The sequence below is a fragment of the Marmota monax genome, unplaced genomic scaffold, assembly GCF_021218885.2.
Source record: "Marmota monax isolate L192 unplaced genomic scaffold, Marmota_monax_Labrador192_F-V1.1 WCK01_AAM20220418_F8-fsc00182, whole genome shotgun sequence".
NCBI classification, from domain to species: Eukaryota; Metazoa; Chordata; class Mammalia; order Rodentia; family Sciuridae; genus Marmota; species Marmota monax.
Window position 1 is genome coordinate 749278 of NW_026693043.1, and position 24082 is coordinate 773359.

General features: G+C 36.7%; 1 protein-coding gene and 1 pseudogene across 13 annotated transcripts in view; both read right to left on the reverse strand.

The window, feature by feature from the left end:
* Positions 1 to 24082, reverse strand: part of Cask (calcium/calmodulin dependent serine protein kinase) — a 389850-nt gene that overhangs the window by 35813 nt on the left and 329955 nt on the right. For 6 of the 13 annotated variants that reach the window (XM_058582480.1, XM_058582482.1, XM_058582479.1 and 3 more), the window contains 5 exons: positions 14092 to 14170; positions 6231 to 6316; positions 5119 to 5187; positions 2461 to 2529; positions 1005 to 1040 (listed from right to left, as the gene is read on the reverse strand). In XM_058582480.1, the coding sequence (XP_058438463.1) occupies positions 1005 to 1040; positions 2461 to 2529; positions 5119 to 5187; positions 6231 to 6316; positions 14092 to 14170 (339 nt within the window). The remainder of the gene's footprint in view (positions 1 to 1004; positions 1041 to 2460; positions 2530 to 5118; positions 5188 to 6230; positions 6317 to 14091; positions 14171 to 24082) is intronic. The other 7 variants (XM_058582486.1, XM_058582485.1, XM_046453839.2 and 4 more) reach the window with 3 other exon arrangements.
* Positions 16598 to 17537, reverse strand: LOC124098890 (transmembrane protein 126A-like; annotated as a pseudogene).

The following is a 24082-nucleotide window of genomic DNA, read 5'->3' on the forward strand; positions in this document are numbered from 1 at the left end:
AAAATAAATTTGAACCCTAGTTTTGCCAACATAACACTTGGAATCGTCACAGAACTTCAGGATATGTCTAGTTCAAAGCTCTGAGTTTTAGGATATGAATTTACTTAGCAAAACATCCAAGGGTTATAATATGGCAGCATTTTATGATTTCTAAATGCTTTAAAATAAGGTACTATAAACTAATGTTACACAGTCTTAGGACTAAACTGTGGATGAATTCTATCAAGTGCCAATTTATGCAATTCTGAATTCAATTTGAATTATTTTTAACACCACATTTTAAGAAATAATTTCATAAAAAGTCTATCTCTTGAAATTAAATTTGAATATTAATGTTTAAGTCACTGTAAAACCAACCTGAAGGCTTTGGAACCATTGTATAATTTTTTTTTCTGTTTATTTTTAGCAATCCAGCCTATAAAATTAACGATTTTCTGTATTTCACCTAAACCCATATTTTAAAAGTGCTGGCAATCTGAAAGTTACTTGGTAGTGTTAGACAGCACTTAACTATTCATATTTAAATGAATGCAGGTATATTAGGATGTAAAGCCAGGATGTTTATCCTCTTTCTCTTATTTTTAACTGTAAATGGTTTTTAGAAATTCACATGCAAATACAAAATGTTAAGAAAAAGCTTTCAACTTCAGAAAATTGTTTAAAAATGTTCATCAGCATGTATCTTTTGGTTATTTTTAGAATTTTATGGATTTTATAACCTTTAAAATTCTTTTCCACCCCAGAGCCAGCACATAAGACCCTTCAGGGCTGAAGTCAAAATTATCAGGTTGAAATTACAATAACCATCACAGCTACAAAGATGTGAGGAGAAAATCTTTATAGAGAATTAGTCACGTGTAATGTGTTAAAATGAAATGGTACAAGCTCTCAACGCTCAAATGTTATGGTCCAAAATGCAGACATTATGGGATGGAAAGGGTTAATAAAGGATTGGCTATTAGCAGCTCAGTTTAGAGAAGTTTCTATAGAGGATATCTATTCACCTGTCGTCCTTTTGGTTGGGTAGTTGATGGCAAGTCCTGTAGAATAAAGCCAACCCAGGAGAAAAATTTTCATTTACTTGTCAAGAGCACAAGGTAATTTGTGTGTTCTGTTACAATATGGTTAAAAAATGAGCTAGATTTAAGTTGTAAAGAGATCATATACATTATTTCAGTTCTCAGAAATGTTGAGTTATCAAAAAAATCAAACCCAGGCCATTTAGCAGCAAGCTGAAGAAAGCAGGTAAGTTGAAGCAGAGAGAAAATGTGTTCTTAAGAACCAACTCAGCATCTTCAACACAAAAGCCACTGCAAGTGAAATAGCCTATATATATATTTTTAAAAAACCACCCCAAACTAAAAAGAGCTATTGCCCTTTTCAACTTAGTCACTGCAACCATTTAGATTTAGAAAAATTCAATGGCTATATGGATTTCCACCATCTTAAAAGCATTCAACATTAAGTGTTATAAATGAGTTCCTTTGGTAGCCTATTTTAAAATTGGAAATAAAGTCTAGGACAATTTTCTTCCAGAATTTCGGTTATTGACATACTTAGAATATCATTCCATTTGAGATGATTTTGAAATTATTTACAATTTTCCTCGACAAAAAGTTGATATAATATTTACAGGCAAGTTAAATATCAGTTAAAAATACTGCTGCATTCTCAGAACTATTTGATAATTTCAACTGGGTGACAGACAGCAGCATCAGCAACTTAGAGAAGATTTGGTTACCCCAAAAGATTGCAAACCTGCACCTGTAAGTGCTTCTGCTTATTTAAATAAATTAAGAACAATTCTTTCTGTATTCCAAAATGGATGGTTTGGAAAAAATGGAAAATTTCCGTGTTCAAGTCAAATATAAAGTACTTTGTGTTAAAGATGTGATAACAGCGTGGCTTAAGTGCAGTTTGAAGCCAGTTCCTTTTGCTTTTCATATTCAGGCAAGGCTTATAATTCACAAAATATGTGCACGTACCACAATAACAGAGGGCACACCAATTCGTAAACTTAGATAGCGGAAACTAAACATGTTGCTGATATACCTCAGAATGGAAAACTACAAAGCCCAAGAACACCCAAATGCCTCCTCTGCAAAATCCTTACATTTCTTTATCTTTTCTCAAATTAAAAAAAATGTTAGAAATTTAAACAAATCTCCACTTAGGTCCTTTGCATAGATTTGTGAAAAGTCACACATCCTGGTAGGGTGGCATAGAGATATTTCAGAATGACCACAGCAGTCCTTTTTTTTGGGTAACGAATGCATGGGATTTTTAAGGAAAAGGAAATGTTTAAAAAGATTTTCCAGGAGTAAACTGCATTGTAGCTGTAGTAGCCTTGTATATCCGCAGGAGACAATATTTCCACTGAACACATGTAACTAGAACACTCATGGCAGGTGAGCACCAACAAAATTGTCACACTTTGCTGTGTGGAGCTAGAGTTCTTACCGAAACAGAATTGTTAGTGCTGCTATGACCATTAGCAGGGGACTGTCTGGAAGTGGAGGGGGAATCTCTCTGAAATAAGACACAAGGTTCATTAACAGCACAGAAACACAGAGAAATTTACATTAATAGTTACAACCACAGTCTGACAACCATTTCCTTTGAGGTTTGAGCTATAAAGCTGTCATACTGACTTACTTGCATGATTTCATAGAAGTATGAACGAAATTTTTGCAGTTTGGAGATTCACATATTGTAAGTGGCGACTTACAATACGTGAATCAATCATTTCTTTCCTGTCTACTGCATTCTAAAATCTTTGCTTTCTTTTAATGAGACCCGGCAGAGTGATGCAATGTTAAAATCCTACCATGTATCATGAGATAACAAATATTACTATGAAATTGTTGTGCTGAAGATTCCAACTGCCTGATTTTTATTAAAGATTAGGTTTGAAAGGTCACTGATAGTTGGTAGGTACCTCAGTGTCAAGAATTACTGAACAACTCATGTTATAATCACCTTAGTATCTTTCCAGAATAATTATTACTGATAAGGGCAAAAGATAGATATACACCCAAGAAGAACTCTTTTGCTTTGTATCATTTTAGCAGACTGATTAAAACAATGATCTGGAGCCTATATCAATGTTCTACTTCTGGCCAAGATTCTAGAAGCCACAGCTGCTCTTCCATACTCCTTGCCTGCATGCTCTCTGCTATTCAACACAGTCAAAATCCTTTCCTTCCCTTAGTGTCCAAATGAACTTTCATAAGAACAAGGATTGGAAGAAAATATGTACTTCTAAATTTTTTGGATTAGTAGAGTTCTTCTAAGCCTTTGACATGTGTATTTTGGCTCAAAAGACATTTGTTTTTCTCCTAGAAGATTTGAAGAAAACTTATGGAACGTTTTATCTTTAAAGGGAATCGGATCTTTTAGAGGGACATTCTCAAATATTAGTGAGTAGGCTGGTCTGCAGGTGCTACCCTTAGAGACTCAATTCAGCAGGGGCAGGGGGAGGGGCAGGTCTACTTCTTTTACTAAAGGCCTGGGAGATGCAGGTGGCCCCAAAGCCTTTCTTTAGGAAGTTTTGTCCTGGATGGGAAGAGTCCTGTTGCATGCTTGAAGGCTGTATGACCACAGGAGGGGCAAAAAAGTTGGGGTGGGGCTAGGAGAGGAGTATCATTATTTTCTTTATTATTCAAAGGTAAAGAAGGTGAGAGGGAGTTTCTCCTTACTCAAGAGCATAGAATTTTCATGTATAATTACTGGTTGCATCCCCAAAACTAGTTCAACCACTTAAAAAAGACAAACTTATGTTACATTAATAACTTATAATATATCTTCTGGTTAGTTAGCTTAAAAAATCAATTATATTTACTAAATTTATTCAACAGATGAGAAATGGTGTCAGGAACCCCTGAGATTTTAGACTATTAAAATTATTAACATAAAATGTACATGTGATATTCTCTCTTTCTGGGCAAGGTTTGTGCTTTAGATAACAAATTTCAATACTCTGAAGTCTGGAGTAGAAGCAGTTCTGCATTTTCTTTTGTAATCTACCGTTAATTGAAGTTCCCTAAGAAGCCACCAAGAGGAGCTCAAGACCCAACATAATGGACACCCCAACTGTCATGGCTCACTAAAAATATGCTTGACAAAACTACAAATTCTTATGCATGCCTTGAAAAGGTTTGGAAAAAAGGCTCTAATTTTTTTGTGAAACCAATAGTATCAACTAGAGTCTGGAAGAAGTATTAAAATTTCTCCCTCAAATTCTTCTAAATACAAGTCCAAGAAATTGCCCACCAGCCTTCAAAAATTAACTTTAGAAAATGTGTACCTCATGTAGATGTACACATACTTGGAAGATGCACATGAAAGAGCAAGCTTAATATATAATACCCCAGTGGAATGATACCAAAGAATGATACTGTCTATGCCAGTTTAAATCTCCAACTAGAAAAGGAAGAAATTTTGGAATCTTACTTAATAACCAACATAAACCTGAATAATATAGTTGGAAGAACTACAATTTCTATAGGATCAACCCTATTTTAAGGAAGAAACTTTGGGGTTGTATTACTCTAGAAAACTTACTTGCATACAAATTACTTAACATTCCAAATAGAAACAATTTTACACCAGGTTGCAAGAGCCTCTATCCCTGTAGCCAAGTCAGTTACCACTGCAGCATCTATCTTGAGACCTGTCACAACTATTTGAACAACTCTATCTCAACAGAACTATAATATTTCTCAGATTCTTGGAAAGAAGAACTATCTCTGTGATTTCTTAACAAGGGAAGTGAATGTACTTCCTGGAAATATTACTGCAATTATGATCTTTCTTATTTTTTTTCCTCAGAGACTCCATTTTTTTCTTTATCAGGCCTTATGTCATTGTTTGCAGCTTCTCTATATTTGGCTTAGATTTCAGCCTGCAAAAAGTTCAAGTGCTGAGGAGATCCACATGAAAGCAGGGCTGTGTAGGTGGATGGGAACTCCTTTGTTCCGTTATCTTTGTTGTAAAATTGGTGTGCAGTGATCTAACAGCACAGGCAGAAACAATTTCCCAGAAAGCAAAAACATTCAGCCATCAGCAGACAGTTAGTTAGGAACTCAGGAGATGGGGGTGGTTTGTCAGAGTCATTACCTCACAGGACGAAGACTGAGTGCGGTAGCTTGGCACGATCTTGAAGGTAATACTCCCCCGCATTTCCCTCTGGAGGGACAAAAGGAGAGTTCTCTTACCGGTAAATGTTGCACACCAAAACACAGAAGAAACCACTCAAAACATGTGGGAGCAATTAGCACGAGCCACCTGTCAGCACACAGCCCTAAAATGAAACCTAATTATAAAACCATGGGCTGTTTGAGTTTATAGTAGAAGTTTCTGGAAAAAGCCTTGCAAAGTCAAGGCCAATTGCTCTGAATCTAGCCCTGGTCTCACAGATATCTGATGATTACATCTTTTTATAGACATGAATACAAAACACTCTAAATGACATAATTTTCAAAAGTGACTCAAAATTGAACTAAACTAAGAATGACATAAAAATCCACTTGGTATATTATCTGTGGTGGAATACTCCAGAATATTTGCCTTTGACTTTATTAATTTTGGCTTTTTTATTGTAATGAATCTGCAGTGCTTATTTCATACTTAACAGGTACTTATGACATGGGGAGCTGCTACACTGCGGTAGGAAGAGGGACTAGAAGCCCAAAATCTCTCCTTCTGCTCATTATGACAATGAATCTAGGCAAGAGCCATTCGGCTTCTTCTTCTTCCAAAGTCTAATCTGAGCATAGATTTTGGATAAGTACAGTCAAAATGCCTGGTCTACAGTGACTTTCCTCCCCTTTGTGCCCCAGAGAAATCCACTACAGCTGGCTATGACTCAGCTAAACAGGAAAGAGGTTTTTGACATTGCTTATGTCAGGAGAGTTGAGGTCAGTGAGAAGCCAGTTCACATGAATACACACTGGAAAGTTTTTTTTTTTTTTTTTTTTTTAAATATCTGCTTGTAAGAAGTGTATAAAGGATAAAAGCAGAGTGTTATAGCCACGTGCTAAAGGCAGGCAAAATGTTTCCAAATTCGATTACATTTATTTTCCTAGTTGTTATTTATTATGAATGTTGGAAAAGCTCACATAAATGACAGGCCCAGAAATACTGTGATTATGAACCAATACCCATTTCTTGTGTATTAAATAACAGATAATGAACTGAAAGTCTTAGGAAAAGGAAACTCATTTACTTACAAGCATTTTTTGCAGCTGTTCCACTGTTTGGTTAGCCACACTGATGCCATTGATTTCCCGAATTTCATCACCAACATGAAGTGTACCTAAAAGAGTCCACAAAATTACAAATGTGAAATGATATATGACTTTATAATGATAAAGTCCAAAGACAGTAATGTAAAAAATTCAGTTATCTACTGAAGGTCAATATTTTGGAAACAGTTACAAGTTTGGCTGCTGCAGAATTATTTAACTCATGCAGTCAGCTCACCAAAAATCTACTTGTGGAAGGCACAGTTTCGATGGATGACCATGGAAATCTGATTATTATTTTTTTTTTCTGAGAGAGGTGGTGTGAATAGTGGTTTGAAAAGGGCTTCAGGAGCTAGCCTGTCTGAGTTCACACCCCAGTTTAGTCACCTATGAGCTTTAAGATCTTGGGTAAGTTACTAAAACTCTCCATGCCCTAGTTTTTTTTTTTTTTTCACTTTTGTAAAGTGGCAATAAAAATGGTACCCACCTCATTGGACTGTTTTGAGGACTAAATGAATTTAATACCTATGGAGGGCTTAGAACTGTTCTTGGCATATGGAAAGTGCCCTGTAAATGTGTGCTGCAATTATTATCTACCAAATATGAGAAAAAGGTGGTCACTTTCATAAGGATTATGATATAATGACATCTACATAACACTAAACTTAAATATAATTTAATCTTCTTTAATAATTTGATGGGCAGTTTGGCTTTCCATAATACTTCAACTGGAAAAGTGACAAAGAGACAATACTTAGAGTGTAATTTATAATTTGGCTTCCCTATTTAAAAATTATGCACATACTTACACACTGCTCTGGCTTCATTATGAAAAAGTTAGGGTGTTTTTTAGAGGTACATACTAAGGTGCATATAAATAAAATGATAAGATGCCTGAGGTTGCTTTGAAATAATCTAGGGGGCAAGCAGTAGGGCAAATAGTAGAAGAAGGTAGTGCCGCCATGGATATGTTGACATTCATTGTACTATGCTGTCATAATAAAATTTAAAATGAAAGTTGGGGGATTTTTGATTCCAACATGGCTGATTGGGTACTCAAAGACTTTCTCACAATGATATGCTACCTGGGGCCTACTTTAAGAGTTACAGGTTTCTGGGGCTGTGGCTGTGGCTCAGTAGTAGAGCTCTTGCCTAGCATGTGAGGCATTGGGTTCTTCCTCAGCACCACATAAAAATAAATAAGTAAAATAAAGTATTAAACAATGTGTCCATCTACATCTAAAAAAAATTTAAAAGAGTTATAGGTCTCACAAAAGGAGTATACATTTTTAAGAACACCTCTCATTTTTCACCCCCGTCCTTTCCTCCATACAAAAGAATCCTGTGAGCTGGATCCAGATTGGTGCTGAACTAAGGGTGGAGGGGCTTACTGGAAAGGATGCCTGCTAGAGTAGCAATACTTGCTAGCTGGATTCTGGACCTTGGGCCAGCAGCAAGTTAAAGAAGATGCACCTAGGATTCTGTAGGGAGCCATGACTCAGATCAGTGGCCCACTATGGCAACTGGCAGAACACAGAAGAAATTCTCTCAGGAGAAAAGTTCTTAGTTTAGGCCTAAAGGATTTCCATTGACTAGAACAATCAAAGAGTTCACATCAAAGATCACCAAAAATATAGTATGTCAAGCTACTATGTGTGAGAGCTATCAGAAATAGCACAGACTTAGATTCTCAAGGATCTAACAGATGCTACAATGATCAGATACATAATATAAAATAGCTATATGATAAAAGATTCAATTGCAAGATAAGTACCCAATAAGAGACGAGCAGGTATGAACAGATAGATATGAAGATAAAATATAGACAAATGACTATTACTTCTAAAATAGTGTAAGTATTCATAGAAACTAATGAATGGATGAGTTAAATAGGAGTTCAGATATAGCTAAAGAGAATTTCAGGGAATTGAAAGATATAACCAATTATCTAGAATGTAGGTTAGAGAAATAAAGATATAAAGAAAATAGGAAACAAGAAATAAAGAAAATATGAAAAAGACATTAAGAGACACCGGGAAAATGTCTAACATACATCTAACTGAATTTCAGAGACAGAGGGAGAGGGAGAGGGAGAGGGAGAGAATATAAAGAGAATGGAGAAGAGGTGATGTTGGAAGAAATAATGGTTTGCAAATTTTCTTGAATGGAAAGGCAGGATGGATCATCTATAAAGCAAAGACAATTGTAGTAATGTCAAACTTCTCAATAACAAACAGTGCTCCCCAAAGGGTAGTCTAAAATGCAAAAAGGAGTGGCAAGTAAATAAAATTATAAACATTTATATAAACCCAAACAAAAAGTGGCCATATATTTTAATATTAATTTCAAATTTTTACATTTTAAAATGGGATTGAACTTGAACTAGAACACTGGGCAGGAAGAGTAAATAAAAGCATGGAATTTATCATGCTTTAGTTCAGATACCAGTACCTCTCCTTCCCCTTCCCTTTCACTGGACACCCCCCCCCCCCCAAAAAAAAGTACATTAGACAGAGTGTGCTTAAATTGTGTTCCAATGTCTACATGGTACGTTGTTTAAACTTTAGTATATGGGAAGTTAAATGTGCATGATAATACGTTGAGATAACCACTAAAATAATGGGGTGCTGAAATTCTAAACTATCACTGGGGGGAAATGAAATAAAAAATGCACAATAAGGGCTGAGGATATAGCTCGGTTGGTAGAGTGCTTGCCTCGCATGCACAAGGCTCTGGGTTTAATCCCCAGCACCACATACACACACAAAATGAACAATAAAATCAATTAAAAGATAGGATAAATATAAATAAAAGGTGAGATAGTAGAAATAATCATTAGTCTTTTAATGGACTAATCCAAACTTTCTGCAGTGATCACTAGAGTGCCTTAAAAAGTGAAAAGCTCAGCTTTGGAAATGTTTGAAGAAGACACACTAAAGTATGCAGACAGAATAATTAGAAATAAAAGGATGGAAGAAGACATGCTAACAAATACTGAAGTAAGGCTGAAATAATTATATGAATGCATGATAAGACAGGTTTTTAAAAAATATTTATTTTTTTTAGTTGTAGTTGGACACAATATCTTTTTTAATTTATTTTTATGTGGTGCTGGGGATTGAACCCTGGGGCCTTGTCTGGGCTAAGCAATTGCTCTACCACTGAGCCACAACCCCAGTCCCAATAAAATAGGTTTTAAGGAGAAAGTTATTAAGGATATAAACGGATACCAATGTACCTAGTAACACAGCTTCAAATATATAAACCAAAACTGAAGATCTATAAATAGATATCTAAAAACTCTACCATGATAATGAGGATATTTCAATGATTACTGATAGACCAAGCAGACAAAAAAAATTAGTCAAGACATAAAAGATTTAAAGAAAAATATTAACAATACCAAGCCAATCATCACATAGGGAACTCTGCAAACAACAATTGAAGAATAAGACTTAAGTTCACACATGGACCACCTACAAAATTAATTAAAGTACTAGACCATAAAGCAACTCTCAATAAACCTCAGAGAAATATTGTCTTGCAGACTACATTCTCTGCCCACAATGTAATTAAGTTAGAAATTCATTTTAAAAAGACATACAGTGCTTGGTGTGGTAGCACATGCTTGAAATCCCAGAGGCTCAGGAGGCTGAGATACGAGGATCATGAATTCAAACCCAGCCTCAGCAACTCAGTGAGACCCTGTCTCTAAATAAAATATAAAAGAGGGCTGAAGATGTGGTTAAGTGTCCTTGAGTTCAATATTTGGTATGGAAAAAAAAAGACATACTGAAAATCTTCTCAAAGTGGAACATATAAAACACTTTTAAATAACTTACAGGTCAATGAAAAATATAACAGAAACAGAAAAGTACTCAAAAATGCTGCATATCAAAACTGTTAGGAGCCAGATAAAACGGTACTTAGAGGAAGATTTTAGTTTTAAATGCATAAATTAGGATAAAAGAAAAACTGAAAATATTTTAAACAGTTAGCCAAAACCAATAGAGAGTAAAAGGAAGGAGATAATAAAAATAAGAAAGCATAAATAAAATAGAAAATAAACATGGAGAGAATGAACAGAACTCAAAGTAGTTTCTGAACAAATCTCTGGCAAGATTAATCAAGACAAAAAAGGAGGGGCTGGGGTTGTGGCTAGAGCACTTGCCTAGCATGCATGAGGCACTGGGTTCAATCCCCGGCACCACATAAAAATGAAAAACAAATAAAATAAAGGTATTGTGTCCATCTACAACTAAAAATATTTTTAAAAGTTTCTTTAAAAAAAAGGAGAGGGCACAAATAAAAATACTGAAACTGAACAAGGGAGCATGATTCCAGAGATGGTAGAGAATAAAAAATTAAGAGAATACTATGAAGAAACTTTCTGCAATAATATATAAAAACTTAGATTTTCAAGGAAAATGTAATTTACCAAAACTCATTCAAGAAATAAAAAGTCTGGCTGGCCTTATGAATGTTAAAGAAATTGTAGCTGTTGTAAAAATCAAAACAAAACTTTCCAAAAAAATTTAAACAAGCCAGATGCCTATAGTCCCAGCTACTTGGGAAGCTGAGGTAGGAAGATCATTTGAGCCCAGAAATTTGGGGCCAGCCTGGGCAACATAGCAAGACCCTGTCTACAAACAAACACAAAAACAAAACACTAGGCTTTGATACTTTTATAGGCAAATTCTATATCAAATCTTCAAGACAGAAATCATTCAGAAATTATATAAAATCTTTGAGGGAATCAATGTAAAGGGAATGCTCTCCAAATCATTCTATGAGGGCTTGTAGAATTTAACTTTGAAACTAGAATCAGAGAAGTACAAGAAAGGATAATTAACCCCAGGGCAGACTCATAAATGTAAATACCAAAATTTACATTTAACAAGACAGTAGCACACAGAGTTCAGCAGTACATAAGAAGGCTATAAACAATGTCTAAATTAGGTTATCTGATAAACACAGAGCAGTTTATCATTAGGAAGTCTTTTAAGTCATTCACCACATTAATAGATAAAAGAGCAGATTGAAAAAGCATTTAATAAAATTCAAAACCCAATCATAATTAAAATGTTCAGCAATCATGAATATAATGGAGCTTCCTTAGCTCTAATAAAATGTAAGTACTAGCTGGGCACAGTGGCACATGCCTGTAATCCCTGCAGCTCAGGAGGCTGAGGCAGGAGTATTGCAAGTTTGAGGCCAGCCTCAGCAACTTAGTGAGGCTGTAAGCAACTTAAGGAGATCCTGTCTCAAAATAAAAGAAAAAGAAAAAGAAAGGGCAGGGGATGTGGCTCAGTGTTAATCACTGGGTTCAATCCCTGGTACCAAAAAACAAAACAAAAACAAAAACAAAAACATAGGTACTTAAAATCTGAAGTTAACATTATTCTTTCTGGGGAAACATTGTGAAGATTCCTTTTACTTATTTAATTTTTATTGACATAATAACTGTACATCTTTGGAGTACAGTGTAATGTTTGTGTACATTTATACATTATGAGAAATTCATTTTTAATTAAGAAAATGTTGTATATACAAATTGTTTAATAGTCAAGGTCTTAATGTTATATTTCTTTGATAAACAGCACACCAGAGCTTCTTGCTCCTGTCTAACTGTAACTAAGTACCCATTGATCAACCTTTCCCCCACTTCCATTCACTGTACTCTCCTCAGCCTTTGCAGACACCATTCTACTCTCAATTTGTACAAGATCGATTTTTTAGCTTCTACGTGTGAACGACATCATGTGCTTGTCTTTCTGTGTCTGATATATTCCACTTAACACAATGATCTCCATTTCCACCCATGTTGTTGCAAATGACAGGATTTCATTCTTTTTTTTTTTTAAAAAAATGGTTGAACAGTATTTCATTGTGTACATGTACCATGTTTTCTTTACCCTAAGATTCCTTTTAAAAATAGGAATGGGGGCTGGGGATGTAATTCAGTGGTAGAACTCTTGCCTAATATGCATGAGACCCTGGGTGCAACCCCCAGGACAACAAATAAATAGTAGATAAATAAATTAAAAATAAATACATAGAGAGTTTTAAGAAATAATGATGTTGTGCCGGGTGCAGTGGAGCACGCTTGTGATCCCAGCAACTCGGAGGCTGAGGCAGGAGCATCTCGAGTTCAAAGCCAGCCTCAGCAACTTAGTGAGGCGCTAAGCAACTCAGTGAGACCCTGTCTCTAAATAAAATACAAAATAGGGGGGCTGGGGTTGTGGCTCACGGTAGAATGCTCGCCTAGCACCTGCGAGGCCCTGGGTTCGATTCTCAGCACCGCATAAAATAAATAAATCAAATAAAGGTATTGTGTCCAACTACAACTAAAAATTAAATACTAAAAAATTAAATTAAAATAAAATAAAATACAAAATAGGGCTGGGGATATGGCTTAGTGATCGAGTGCCCCTGAGTTCAATCCCGGTACCCTTCCCCACCAAAAAAACCAAACAAAAAATATGTGCTATCTCCTGAAAGTAGAAGTGAATTCCCTTCAGGGTTGATTCCACCTTCAAAAGAGTCTGCTACTGAACATCCAGAAGCACAACAAGAAACCTGACAATATTTTTTTTATCTGCCTTCAAAAGTAATATATCTCTCATTTTTAGTTCAAGTAACTGCTTTTACTTAAGTGATTATACTTTTGCTCCACTTGAAGCTTAATGGAATTATAATTCTTAGGATAGTATTTTATAAATAAAGATGTTTATGAATCTTAAAAAAAATGTGTTATCTAAAGCTGAACATCCTCCTGTGTGAGTTCTGAATGTGATCTATGCCTATAAAAATTCCCTGAAAGCAGCAGTCATATCAGACAATCTTGCACACACAATGGTCATCTCTAACGAGAATAAGGCACTAAAATGTTTAGGCTGTTACTTCTTGCTCTCTTGGGATAAAGAAAGAGGTTTTAAGTACAAAAATAACCCCATCTCAAAGAAAGAGAGCCTGCTAGGAGAATCATTTTTGGAACATCCTCTGAATACTAATGTGTATAACTCAGTCCTTTCAAATGGGGAGCCCAAATCTATATGTCCAAAATCCTGCCCACTCTTGAAAGTTAACTGAGGCTTCACTTTCTCAAAATATTATTCTTTAGCAACATCAGTCCTTAGTGAATTTCCTTCTCTGAATGACTGTACTTACTATAGCAGGTTTTAAGAATTTAATTGTTAATTTGACATCTCTTATTTTACCATTTAATTTTTATATTATTTATCTAATTCTCTGTTGTCCTCATTTATAAATAGCATATCACTTCTGAATGAGTAAGATCAATTCTTAAGCTGTTATTTAACTTTTTATATGTGTATGTGTATTCTGAATAGATATTTTCCCTATATCTTGCAATCCTATGTGATATTTTGCTTTATCTCTCATGGTCTTTATTTATTTATTGGTACTGGGGATTGAACCCAGGGGTGCTGCACCACTGAGCTGCATCCCCAGCCCTTTTTATTTTTTATTTAGAGTCAGGGCCTTGCTGAGTTGCTGAGGCTGGCTTTGAACTTGTGATCCTCCTGAGTCACTGGGATTCAGGCATGAGCCACCAAGTATAGCTCTTACAGTCTTTTTTTTAAAATATTTTTTTTCACTTCACACTCATAAGGATGGTTATTTTTTATGTTTATTTTATTTATATGTGGTGTTGAGGATCAAACCCAGGGCCTCACACGTGCTAGGTGAGCGCTCTACCGCTGAGCCACAATCCAGTCCGCCCCCCTTGAACGGGTCTTTTATGTGGATTGTAAGAAACACTGTCTTCATAAGGCTACTGGAAAAAGTTAAGGAAGGCAAAGAAAGAATTATAGATGAAACTTACCTTGCCTGTGAATCATGCCCCCGTGCATAATTCTTGCAACAATACAATGATTTAGCTCATTCATTTTTAAAGTGATTCCCTATAAAAAGAAAGCCCAGGAAAAACAGAGTTAGTTTAATGGAGCGCTTCTTCTTAAAATTTTTTATTAGTACATTATAGTTATACATAATTGTGGGGTTCATTTTGACATATTCATAAATGCATAACATAGTTTTCTTCATTTCAATTCCCAGTACTTCCTCTTTTCCTCCCCTCTTCCCTCCCAATCCCCTCTATTCTTCCTTCTTTTTCTTCTTTTTTTTTAAACTGGTGCATTACAGTTATATATAAAATTAGAATGAATCGTGATATATTCATAAATGCATGTAGCATAATTTGGTGAAGAGAGTACTTCTTTTATATTTGTGATTTTGCTGTAGGTAATTTTAATTACCAAGAGTTAGGAAAATATTAAAAGAAAATATGGAAAATAAATGCCCTCCATTATTTTATACACAAAATAAATATTCCATAACACCAAGACTATTTTGATATTTTGATTGCTATAATAATGGCATGCATACATTGTATGTAGTGCTTTCTAATCTTCTAATTATAATGATTAAAACTTCATCATTTTATGATTATAACTTTCCATGTTGCTTTATTTTTCATATTGCCACTTTCCTTCCTCCCTCTCTCCCTCCCTCCCTCCCTCCTTCCTTCCTTTCTTTCTCCCTTTCCTTTTCCCTTTTGTGGTGCTGGAAATGGAACCCAGGGCCTCATTCATGCCAGGCAAATGCTCTATCACTGAGCCACACCCCCAGCCCCCAATATTTTTTCACTTTTGTTTTGTTTTGGGACAGGATCTCACTATGTTGCCCAGCCTGGAAATGAACTTGTGATCTTCCTGCTTGGGGCTCCTGAGTAGCTGGGACAACAGGTGGATGCCACCATGCCCAGTCTTGCCAATTATTTTCAAAAAAGTTTTTATTGATGTTTAATGAAAAAATATATTTAAAGTGTACAATCTGACAAGTTCAACATATGTATACATATGTGAAACTATCATTACAACCAGGATAGTGACCATATTTCTCACCCCAAATGTTTTCTCATGCCTGTTGGTATTCTCCTCCCATCTGTCCATGCTCTCCCCTCCTTCTTCCCCAAGCAACCACTGACTGGCTTTTGCTGACTATAAATTAGTTTGTACTGTATATAGATGGAATCATACAGTGTATACTCTTTTTTTTTTGTTTCTTTCTTTCACTCGGCATAATTATTTTGAGATTCTATCGTGCTATTGTTCTTGCTGAGTAGTATTCCATAGTATGGGTGTAGGAGTTTGTTCATCCATTCACACGTTGCATTGCTTCTAGTTTTGGGCTATTATAAGTAAAGCTGTATTCCCGGGTTAATCTCCATGTGGTCATAATATCCTCTTTTTTAAAGATATGGAGGTGGATGCCTTGGCATTTGTTTGTAATCCCAGTAACTAGGGAAGTGGAGGCAGGAGGATTGCAAATTTGAGGCTAGCCTAGCAACTTAGCAAGACCCTGTATCAAAATAAATAAAAAAGAAAAGGCCTGGGGATGTAGCTCAGTAGTAGATCACCCTTGGGTTCAATGACCAGTATCTATCTCTCTCTCTCTTTCTCTCACACACACATACACACGATATGGAACACTTTATACATTTGTGTATCATCTTTATATGGAGGCCAGGATATTATTTTCTCTGTTGCTTATATTTTAGCATATGTGCTGCTGAAGTGAGTACCTACTAACATTTTCATATTTTGTTTGCTAAAATTTTGTCTAGAATTTTTATATCTATATTCATGAGGGACAGCAGTCTGCAGTTTTCTTGCCTTGCAATGCCATTATTTGGTTTTGGTTTCAGGGTAATGCTGGCTTTATAGAATGAGTTGGAAAAAAAATTCTTCCTTTCTCTCTTTCTCTCTCTCTCTCTCTTTTTTTTTTTTGTACCAGGGCTTGCACCCAGGGGTGTTTAACCACTGAGCCCCCAGCCTTATTTTGCATTTTATTTAGACACAGGGTCTCACTGAGTTGCTAAGTGCCTCACCAAGTTGCTGAGGCTGATTTTGAACTCGCAATCTTCCTACCTTAAGCCTCCCGAGTTGCTGGGATTACAGGTGTGTACCACTGCGCCCAGCAATATTATTTCTTAATTATATGCTTGGTAGAATTCACCAGTGAATCCACCTTGGTCTGGAGTTTTCTTTGAACCATTTTTTGCCCCTCAGTGGTAGGGATGGAACCCAGGACCTCACACATGCCAGGCAAGTGCTCTACCACTGTGCTGCATCCCAGCACCTGAGGGAAGGTTTTAAAATACAAATCCTATTTTTAAATAGATAAAAATTCTATTTTTAAATGTATAGAGAAATTCAGTTTATTCTTTGTAAAGTGAGTTTTTGTAGTTTCTGTCTTGTAAGGAATTTTTCCATTTCATCTATGTTGCTGAATTTATTAGCATATACCTATTTTCTTTTATTTTTTTAAATTACAAGTCTATGTTTATTTTTAACATTAGAGAGAAAGGTTATCTTTACAATTTTATTTTGTATACACATTTGCTCAAAATCAGTGAATTTCTAGGCCAGGTTCAGGTAACTGAAGGGCCTTTATAAGTACTTTATATTGTCTAGACCCAAGGTATGCTGCAAACATAGTCTGAAGTAAAATGGGAAATAACATCTTTCTGAAGATAGGCTTAGAAACTTTAATCCAGTAAGTTGAGGTGTTTCCTATCTCTGGTAGCAGGGCTGACTGATGCCTGGCTGCTAGGCCATCATTTACAGATATAGCCAAGAAAACAGGGTACAGACCTCCTAAAACAAAACCAACAAGTCCACCCCGTGCCATGGTACAGGTTTCACAATTCAAATCACCTGTACTCAACGGTAAACTTACAAAACCTTTGAAAGATGCAGTCACTGCCCAAAATGGGAGCACTGCCATTGGTAAGCCAGCAGCTATTCCGGCCCATGTTACATGCAAGACACACCGAGAAAGACTTCTTGCTATTCTATTAGGCCACAGAGAGCAGCATTAAATCCAATACACGTGGATCCATGTTCAAGCAGGTGCCTTTCTGCTTCTGGTAGTAAGTTCAATTTTTCTGGCTATGATATCAAAAACTGAGTTTTCCTTGATAGTATCATGTGGTTTATGGGTTTCCATCTTGACCATGCTGCTCTCCTCCCAACAGCCAGTGCTTCCCCAGTTCTTCTAACATGCCTGCTGGAGCTTAAGACACAACCTTTACTCCGTTCCTTCTGGCGCAGCCATCTTAGGCAGAAACGTGACTCGGAGGTAGAGGCTGCTTCCTGTTGAATGGCTTCGGGCTGAGGGAGAGGCTGGGCGGGTCGGTTGTCATAAATCTATTTTCTTTTTTTAAATACTGTAGTAATTCCCTTCTCTCATGCTTGTTATTGGAGATATATATATCTACATATATATGTTCTTGCTGAGTAGTATTCCATATATATATATATATATACACACACACACAAACACACACACACATATATATAATTATATATATATATATATATATATATATATATATATATATATATATATATATATATATATATATTTGCAGTACTGAGGATAGAAAATATAATATATATTTTAGGTTTGTTTTTTTCGTTCTCTCTCATTCTGTTGTTTTAAAGGTGGAAGCTGAGGTCACTGATTTGAGATATTTCTTCTTTTTTAAAATAGTGCTACAGCCCAGTGGCCCGCGGCGGGACAGAGCTTCCAATCACTCCTGCAAGGTAGGCGGGCCTGCGACCCACCGGCAGAAGAGGAGCAGCGGCCTGCTGAGAGGCAGAGCCGCCCCCTCCCCCTGCACCGGCAAGGTAGAGGGAACTGTGACCACGCACAGAGCAGAGCTTCCAATCACTCCTGCAAGGTAGGCGGGCCTGCGACCCACCGGCAGAAGAGGAGCAGCGGCCTGCTGAGAGGCAGAGCGGCCCCCTCCCCCCGCGCCTGCAAGGTAGACAGAACTGTGACCACCATCAGAACAGGCCAGACCTGCAACCGAGAGACAGAACAGGCCCAGTGGCCTGAGGAAGGGTAGAGCCGCCCCCACCCCCCCCGCGCCTGCAAGGTAGGCGGACCTGCGACCCACTGGCAGTACAGCCCCAGAGGCCTGCAGAGGGGCAGTGCCGCTGCCTGCGCCTGCAAAGTAGACAGAACTGTGACCACCGACAGAACAAGCCTAGCGGCCCGCAGAGGGACAGAGCCGCCGCCCGCGCCTGCGAGGGAGACTTTGCAACTATACAAGACCAATATAAATATATAGGGGGAAAATTCAATAGCACAACAGTTTCACCAAGTAGAAAGGAACACGAACAGTATGAAGAGACAAGGAAAGAAAGGACCACAAGCATTGCAGGTCAACTCAACGTTAGAAGAGGTAATAGCTGCAGCAGATGGAATGTCAGATAAAGAATTCAGGATATACATGCTTCAGATGATCTGGAGTCTCAAGGAAGACATCAGACAGCAAAATCAGACAATGAAAGATCACTTCAACAATGAATTACATAAACAAATCCAAGAAGCAAAAGATCAACTATACAGGGAAATAGAGGTTATAAAAAACAAACAAACAGAAATCCTAGAAATGCAGGAAGCAATAAGCCAACTTAAAAACTCAATTGAGAATACTACCAGCAGAGTAGAACACTTAGAAGACAGAACATCAGACAATGAAGATAAAGTATTTCAACTTGAAAAGAACATAGACAGCTCAGCAAGACTGTTAAGAAACCATGAGCAAAAAATCCAAGAAATATGGGATAACATCAAGAGACCAAATTTAAGAGTCATTGGGATACAGGAAGGGACAGAGTTTCAAACCAAAGGATTGAGCAATCTATTCAATGAAATAATACGAGAAAACTTCCCAGACTTGAAGAATGAGACAGAACCCCAAATCCTAGAAGCCTACAGGACGCCGAATGTGCAAAATCATAAGAGACCCACACCTAGACACATTATAATGAAGATGCCCAACATACAGAATAAGGAGAGAATTTTAAAAGCTACAAGAGAAAGGAAGCAGATCACATTTAGGGGTAAGCCAATCAGGATAACAGCTGATCTTTCAACACAGACTCTGAAAGCTAGAAGATCCTGGAATAACATATTTCAAACACTGAAAGAAAATGGGTTCCAACCAAGAATTGTGTTTCCAGCGAAATTAAGCTTCAGGATGGAAGATGAAATTAAAACCTTCCACGATAAACAAAAGTTAAAAGAATTTGCAGCTAGAAAACCATCTCTTCAAAACATCCTTGGCAAAACATTACAGGAAGAGGAAATGGAAAATAACAATGCAAACCAACAGTGGGAGGTAGGACACTAAAGGGGGGAAAATAATCAAAGAGGAAAACAAACCATGTTTAGTAACATAAATAAACAAATATGGCTGGAAGAACAACCCATATCTCAATAATAACCCTAAATGTTAATGGCTTAAACTCACCAATCAAGAGACACAGCCTAGTAGAATGGATCACAAAACAAGACCCAACAATATGCTGCCTACAGGAGACGCATTTGATAGGAAAAGACATACATAGGCTGAAGGTGAAAGGTTGGGAAAAATCATATCACTCATATGGACTTCGGAAACAAGCAGGAGTATCCATACTCATATCAAATAAAATAGATTTCAAGCCAAAGTTAATCAAAAGGGATAAAGAGGGACACTACATACTGCTCAAGGGAACCATACACCAACAAGACATAACAATCATAAATATATATGCCCCAAACAAGGGTGCAGCTATGTTCATCAAACAAACTCTTCTCAAGTTCAAGAGTCTAATAGACCACCATACAATAATCATGGGAGACTTCAACACACCTCTCTCGCCACTGGACAGATCTTCCAAACAAAAGTTGAATAAGGAAACTATAGAACTCAATAACACAATTAATAACCTAGACTTAATTGACATATATAGAATATACCACCCAACATCAAGCAGTTACACTTTTTTCTCAGCAGCACATGGATCCTTCTCAAAAATAGATCATATATTATGTCACAGGGAAACTCTTAGACGATACAAAGGAGTAGAGATAATACCATGCATCCTATCTGATCATAATGGAATGGAACTGAAAATCAACGATAAAAGAAGGAAGGAAAAAGCATACATCACTTGAGAATGAACAATAGGTTACTGAATGATCAATGGGTTATAGAAGACATCAAGGAGGAAATTAAAAAATTCTTAGAGATAAATGAAAACACAGACACAACATATCGGAATCTATGGGACACATTGAAAGCAGTTCTAAGAGGAAAATTCATTGCTTGGAGTTCATTCCTTAAAAAAAGAAAAAACCAACAAATAAATGATCTCATACTTCATCTCAAAATCCTAGAAAAAGAAGAGCAAAACAACAGCAAAAGAAGTAGAAGGCAAGAAATAATTAAAATCAGAGCTGAAATTAATGAAATCGAAACAAAAGAAACAATTGAAAAAATTGACAAAACTAAAAGTTGGTTCTTTGAAAAAATAAACAAAATTGACAGACCCTTAGCCATGCTAGCGAAGAGAAGAAGAGAGAGAACTCAAATTACTAACATACGGGATGAAAGAGGCAATATCACAACAGACACTTCAGAAATACAGAAGATAATCAAAAATTATTTTGAATCCTTATACTCCAATAAATTAGAAGATAGTGAAGGCATAGATAAATTTCTTAAGTCATATGATCTGCCCAGATTGAGTCAGGAGGATATAGACAACCTAAACAGACCAATATCAATTGAGGAAATAGAAGAAACCATCAAAAGACTACCAACTAAGAAAAGCCCAGGACCGGATGGGTATACAGCAGAGTTTTACAAAACCTTTAAAGAGGAACTAATACCAATACTTTTCAAGCTACTTCGGGAAATAGAAAAAGAGGGAGAACTTCCAAATTCATTCTACGAAGCCAACATCACCCTGATACCTAAACCAGACAAAGACACTTCAAAGAAAGAAAACTACAGACCAATATCTCTAATGAACCTAGATGCAAAAATCCTCAACAAAATTCTGGCCACTCGGATACAAAAACTTATCAAAAAAATTGTGCACCATGATCAAGTAGGATTCATCCCTGGGATGCAAGGCTGGTTCAATATACGGAAATCAATAAATGTTATTCACCACATCAATAGACTTAAAAATAAGAATCATATGATCATCTCGATAGATGCGGAAAAAGCATTCGACAAAGTACAGCATCCCTTTATGTTCAAAACTCTAGAAAAACTAGGGATAACAGGAACATACCTCAATATTGTAAAAGCAATCTATGCTAAGCCTCAGGCTAGCATCATTCTGAATGGAGAAAAATTGAAGGCATTCCCTCTAAAATCTGGAACAAGACAGGGATGCCCTCTCTCACCACTTCTGTTCAACATAGTTCTCGAAACACTGGCCAGAGCAATTAGACAGACGAAAGAAATTAAAGGCATCAAAATAGGAAAAGAAGAACTTAAATTATCACTATTTGCAGATGACATGATTCTATACCTAGCAGACCCAAAAGGGTCTACAAAGAAACTATTAGAGCTAATAAATGAATTCAGCAAAGTGGCAGGATATAAAATCAACACGCATAAATCAAAGGCATTCCTGTATATCAGCGACAAATCCTCTGAAATGGAAATGAGGACAACCACTCCATTCACAATATCTTCAAAAAAAATAAAATACTTGGGAATCAACCTAACAAAAGAGGTGAAAGACTTATACAATGAAAACTACAGAACCCTAAAGAGAGAAATAGAAGAAGATCTTAGAAGATGGAAAAATATACCCTGTTCATGGATAGGCAGAACTAACATCATCAAAATGGCGATATTACCAAAAGTTCTCTATAGGTTTAATGCAATGCCAATCAAAATCCCAACGGCATTTCTTGTAGAAATAGAGAAAGCAATCATGAAATTCATATGGAAAAACAAAAGACCCAGAATAGCAAAAACAATGCTAAGCAGGAAGTGTGAATCAGGCGGTATAGCGATACCAGACTTCAAACTATACTACAGAGCAATAGTAACAAAAACAGCATGGTACTGGTACCAAAACAGGCGGGTGGACCAATGGTACAGAATAGAGGACACAGAAACCAATCCACAAAACTACAACTACCTTATATTTGATAAAGGGGCTAAAAGCATGCAATGGAGGAAGGATAGCATCTTCAACAAATGGTGCTGGGAAAACTGGAAATCCATATGCAACAAAATGAAACTGAATCCCTTTCTCTCGCCATGCACAAAAGTTAATTCAAAATGGATCAAGGAGCTTGATATCAAATCAGAGACACGCCGTCTGATAGAAGAAAAAGTTGGCTACGATCTACATACTGTGGGGTCGGGCTCCAAATTCCTCAATAGGACACCCATAGCACAAAAGTTAATAACTAGAATCAACAAATGGGACTTACTCAAACTAAAAAGTTTTTTCTCAGCAAAAGAAACAATAAGAGAGGTAAATAGAGAGCCTACATCCTGGGAACAAATCTTTACTCATCACACTTCAGATAGAGCCCTAATATCCAGAGTATACAAAGAACTCAAAAAATTAGACAATAAGAGAACAAACAACCCAATCAACAAATGGGCCAAGGACCTGAACAGACACTTCTCAGAGGAGGACATACAATCAATCAACAAGTACATGAAAAAATGCTCACCATCTCTAGCAGTCAGAGAAATGCAAATCAAAACCACCCTAAGATACCATCTCACTCCAGTTAGATTGGCAGCCATTATGAAGTCAAACAACAACAAGTGCTGGCGAGGATGTGGGGAAAAGGGTACACTTGTACATTGCTGGTGGGACTGCAAATTGGTGCAGCCAATTTGGAAAGCAGTATGGAGATTTCTTGGAAAGCTGGGAATGGAGCCACCATTTGACCCAGCTATTCCCCTTCTCGGTCTATTCCCTAAAGACCTAAAAAGAGCATGCTACAGGGACACTGCTACATCGATGTTCATAGCAGCACAATTCACAATAGCTAGACTGTGGAACCAACCTAGATGCCCTTCAATGGATGAATGGATAAAAAAAATGTGGCATTTATACACAATGGAGTATTACTCTGCATTAAAAAATGACAAAATCATAGAATTGACAGGGAAATGGATGGCATTAGAGCAGATTATGCTAAGTGAAGCTAGCCAATCCCTAAAAAACAAATGCCAAATGTCTTCTTTGATATAAGGAGAGTAACTAAGAACAGAGTAGGGTCGAAGAGCATGAGAAGAAGATTAACATTAAACAGGGATGAGAGGTGGGAGGGAAAGGGAGAGAGAAGGGAAAATGCATGGAAATGGAAGGAGACCCTCAGAGTTATACAAAAGTACATACAAGAGGAAGTGAGGGGAAGGGGAAAAATAATATAAGGGGGACAAACGAATGTCAGTAGAGGGAGCAGAGAGAGAAGAGGGGAGGGGAGGGGAGGGGAGGGGAGGGGGGATAGTAGAGGATAGGAAAGGCAGCAGAATACAACAGACACTAGTATGGCAATATGTAAATCAATGGATGTGTAACTGATGTGATTCTGCAATCTGTATATGGGGTAAAAATGGGAGCTCATAACCCACTTGAATCAAATTGTGAAATATGATATATCAAGAACTATGTAATGTTTTGAACAGCCAACAATAAAAAATTTAAAAAAAAATAAAATAAAATAGTGCTACATATTTCTCCCAAGTACTGTTTGTAATGGCATCCCACAAATTCTGATATGTTGTGGCTTATTTTCATTCACTTCAAAATACTGTTTAATTTCCCTTTTGATTTCTATTTTTAGACATTGGTTATTTAGAATTGTTTGATTTAGTTTTCAAGGACTTGGGGATTTTTCTTTTTGTTATTAATTTCTAACTTAATTTCATTGTGATCCGAGAATATACTTTCATATTAACAAAGTCACTCCAGGTTCTT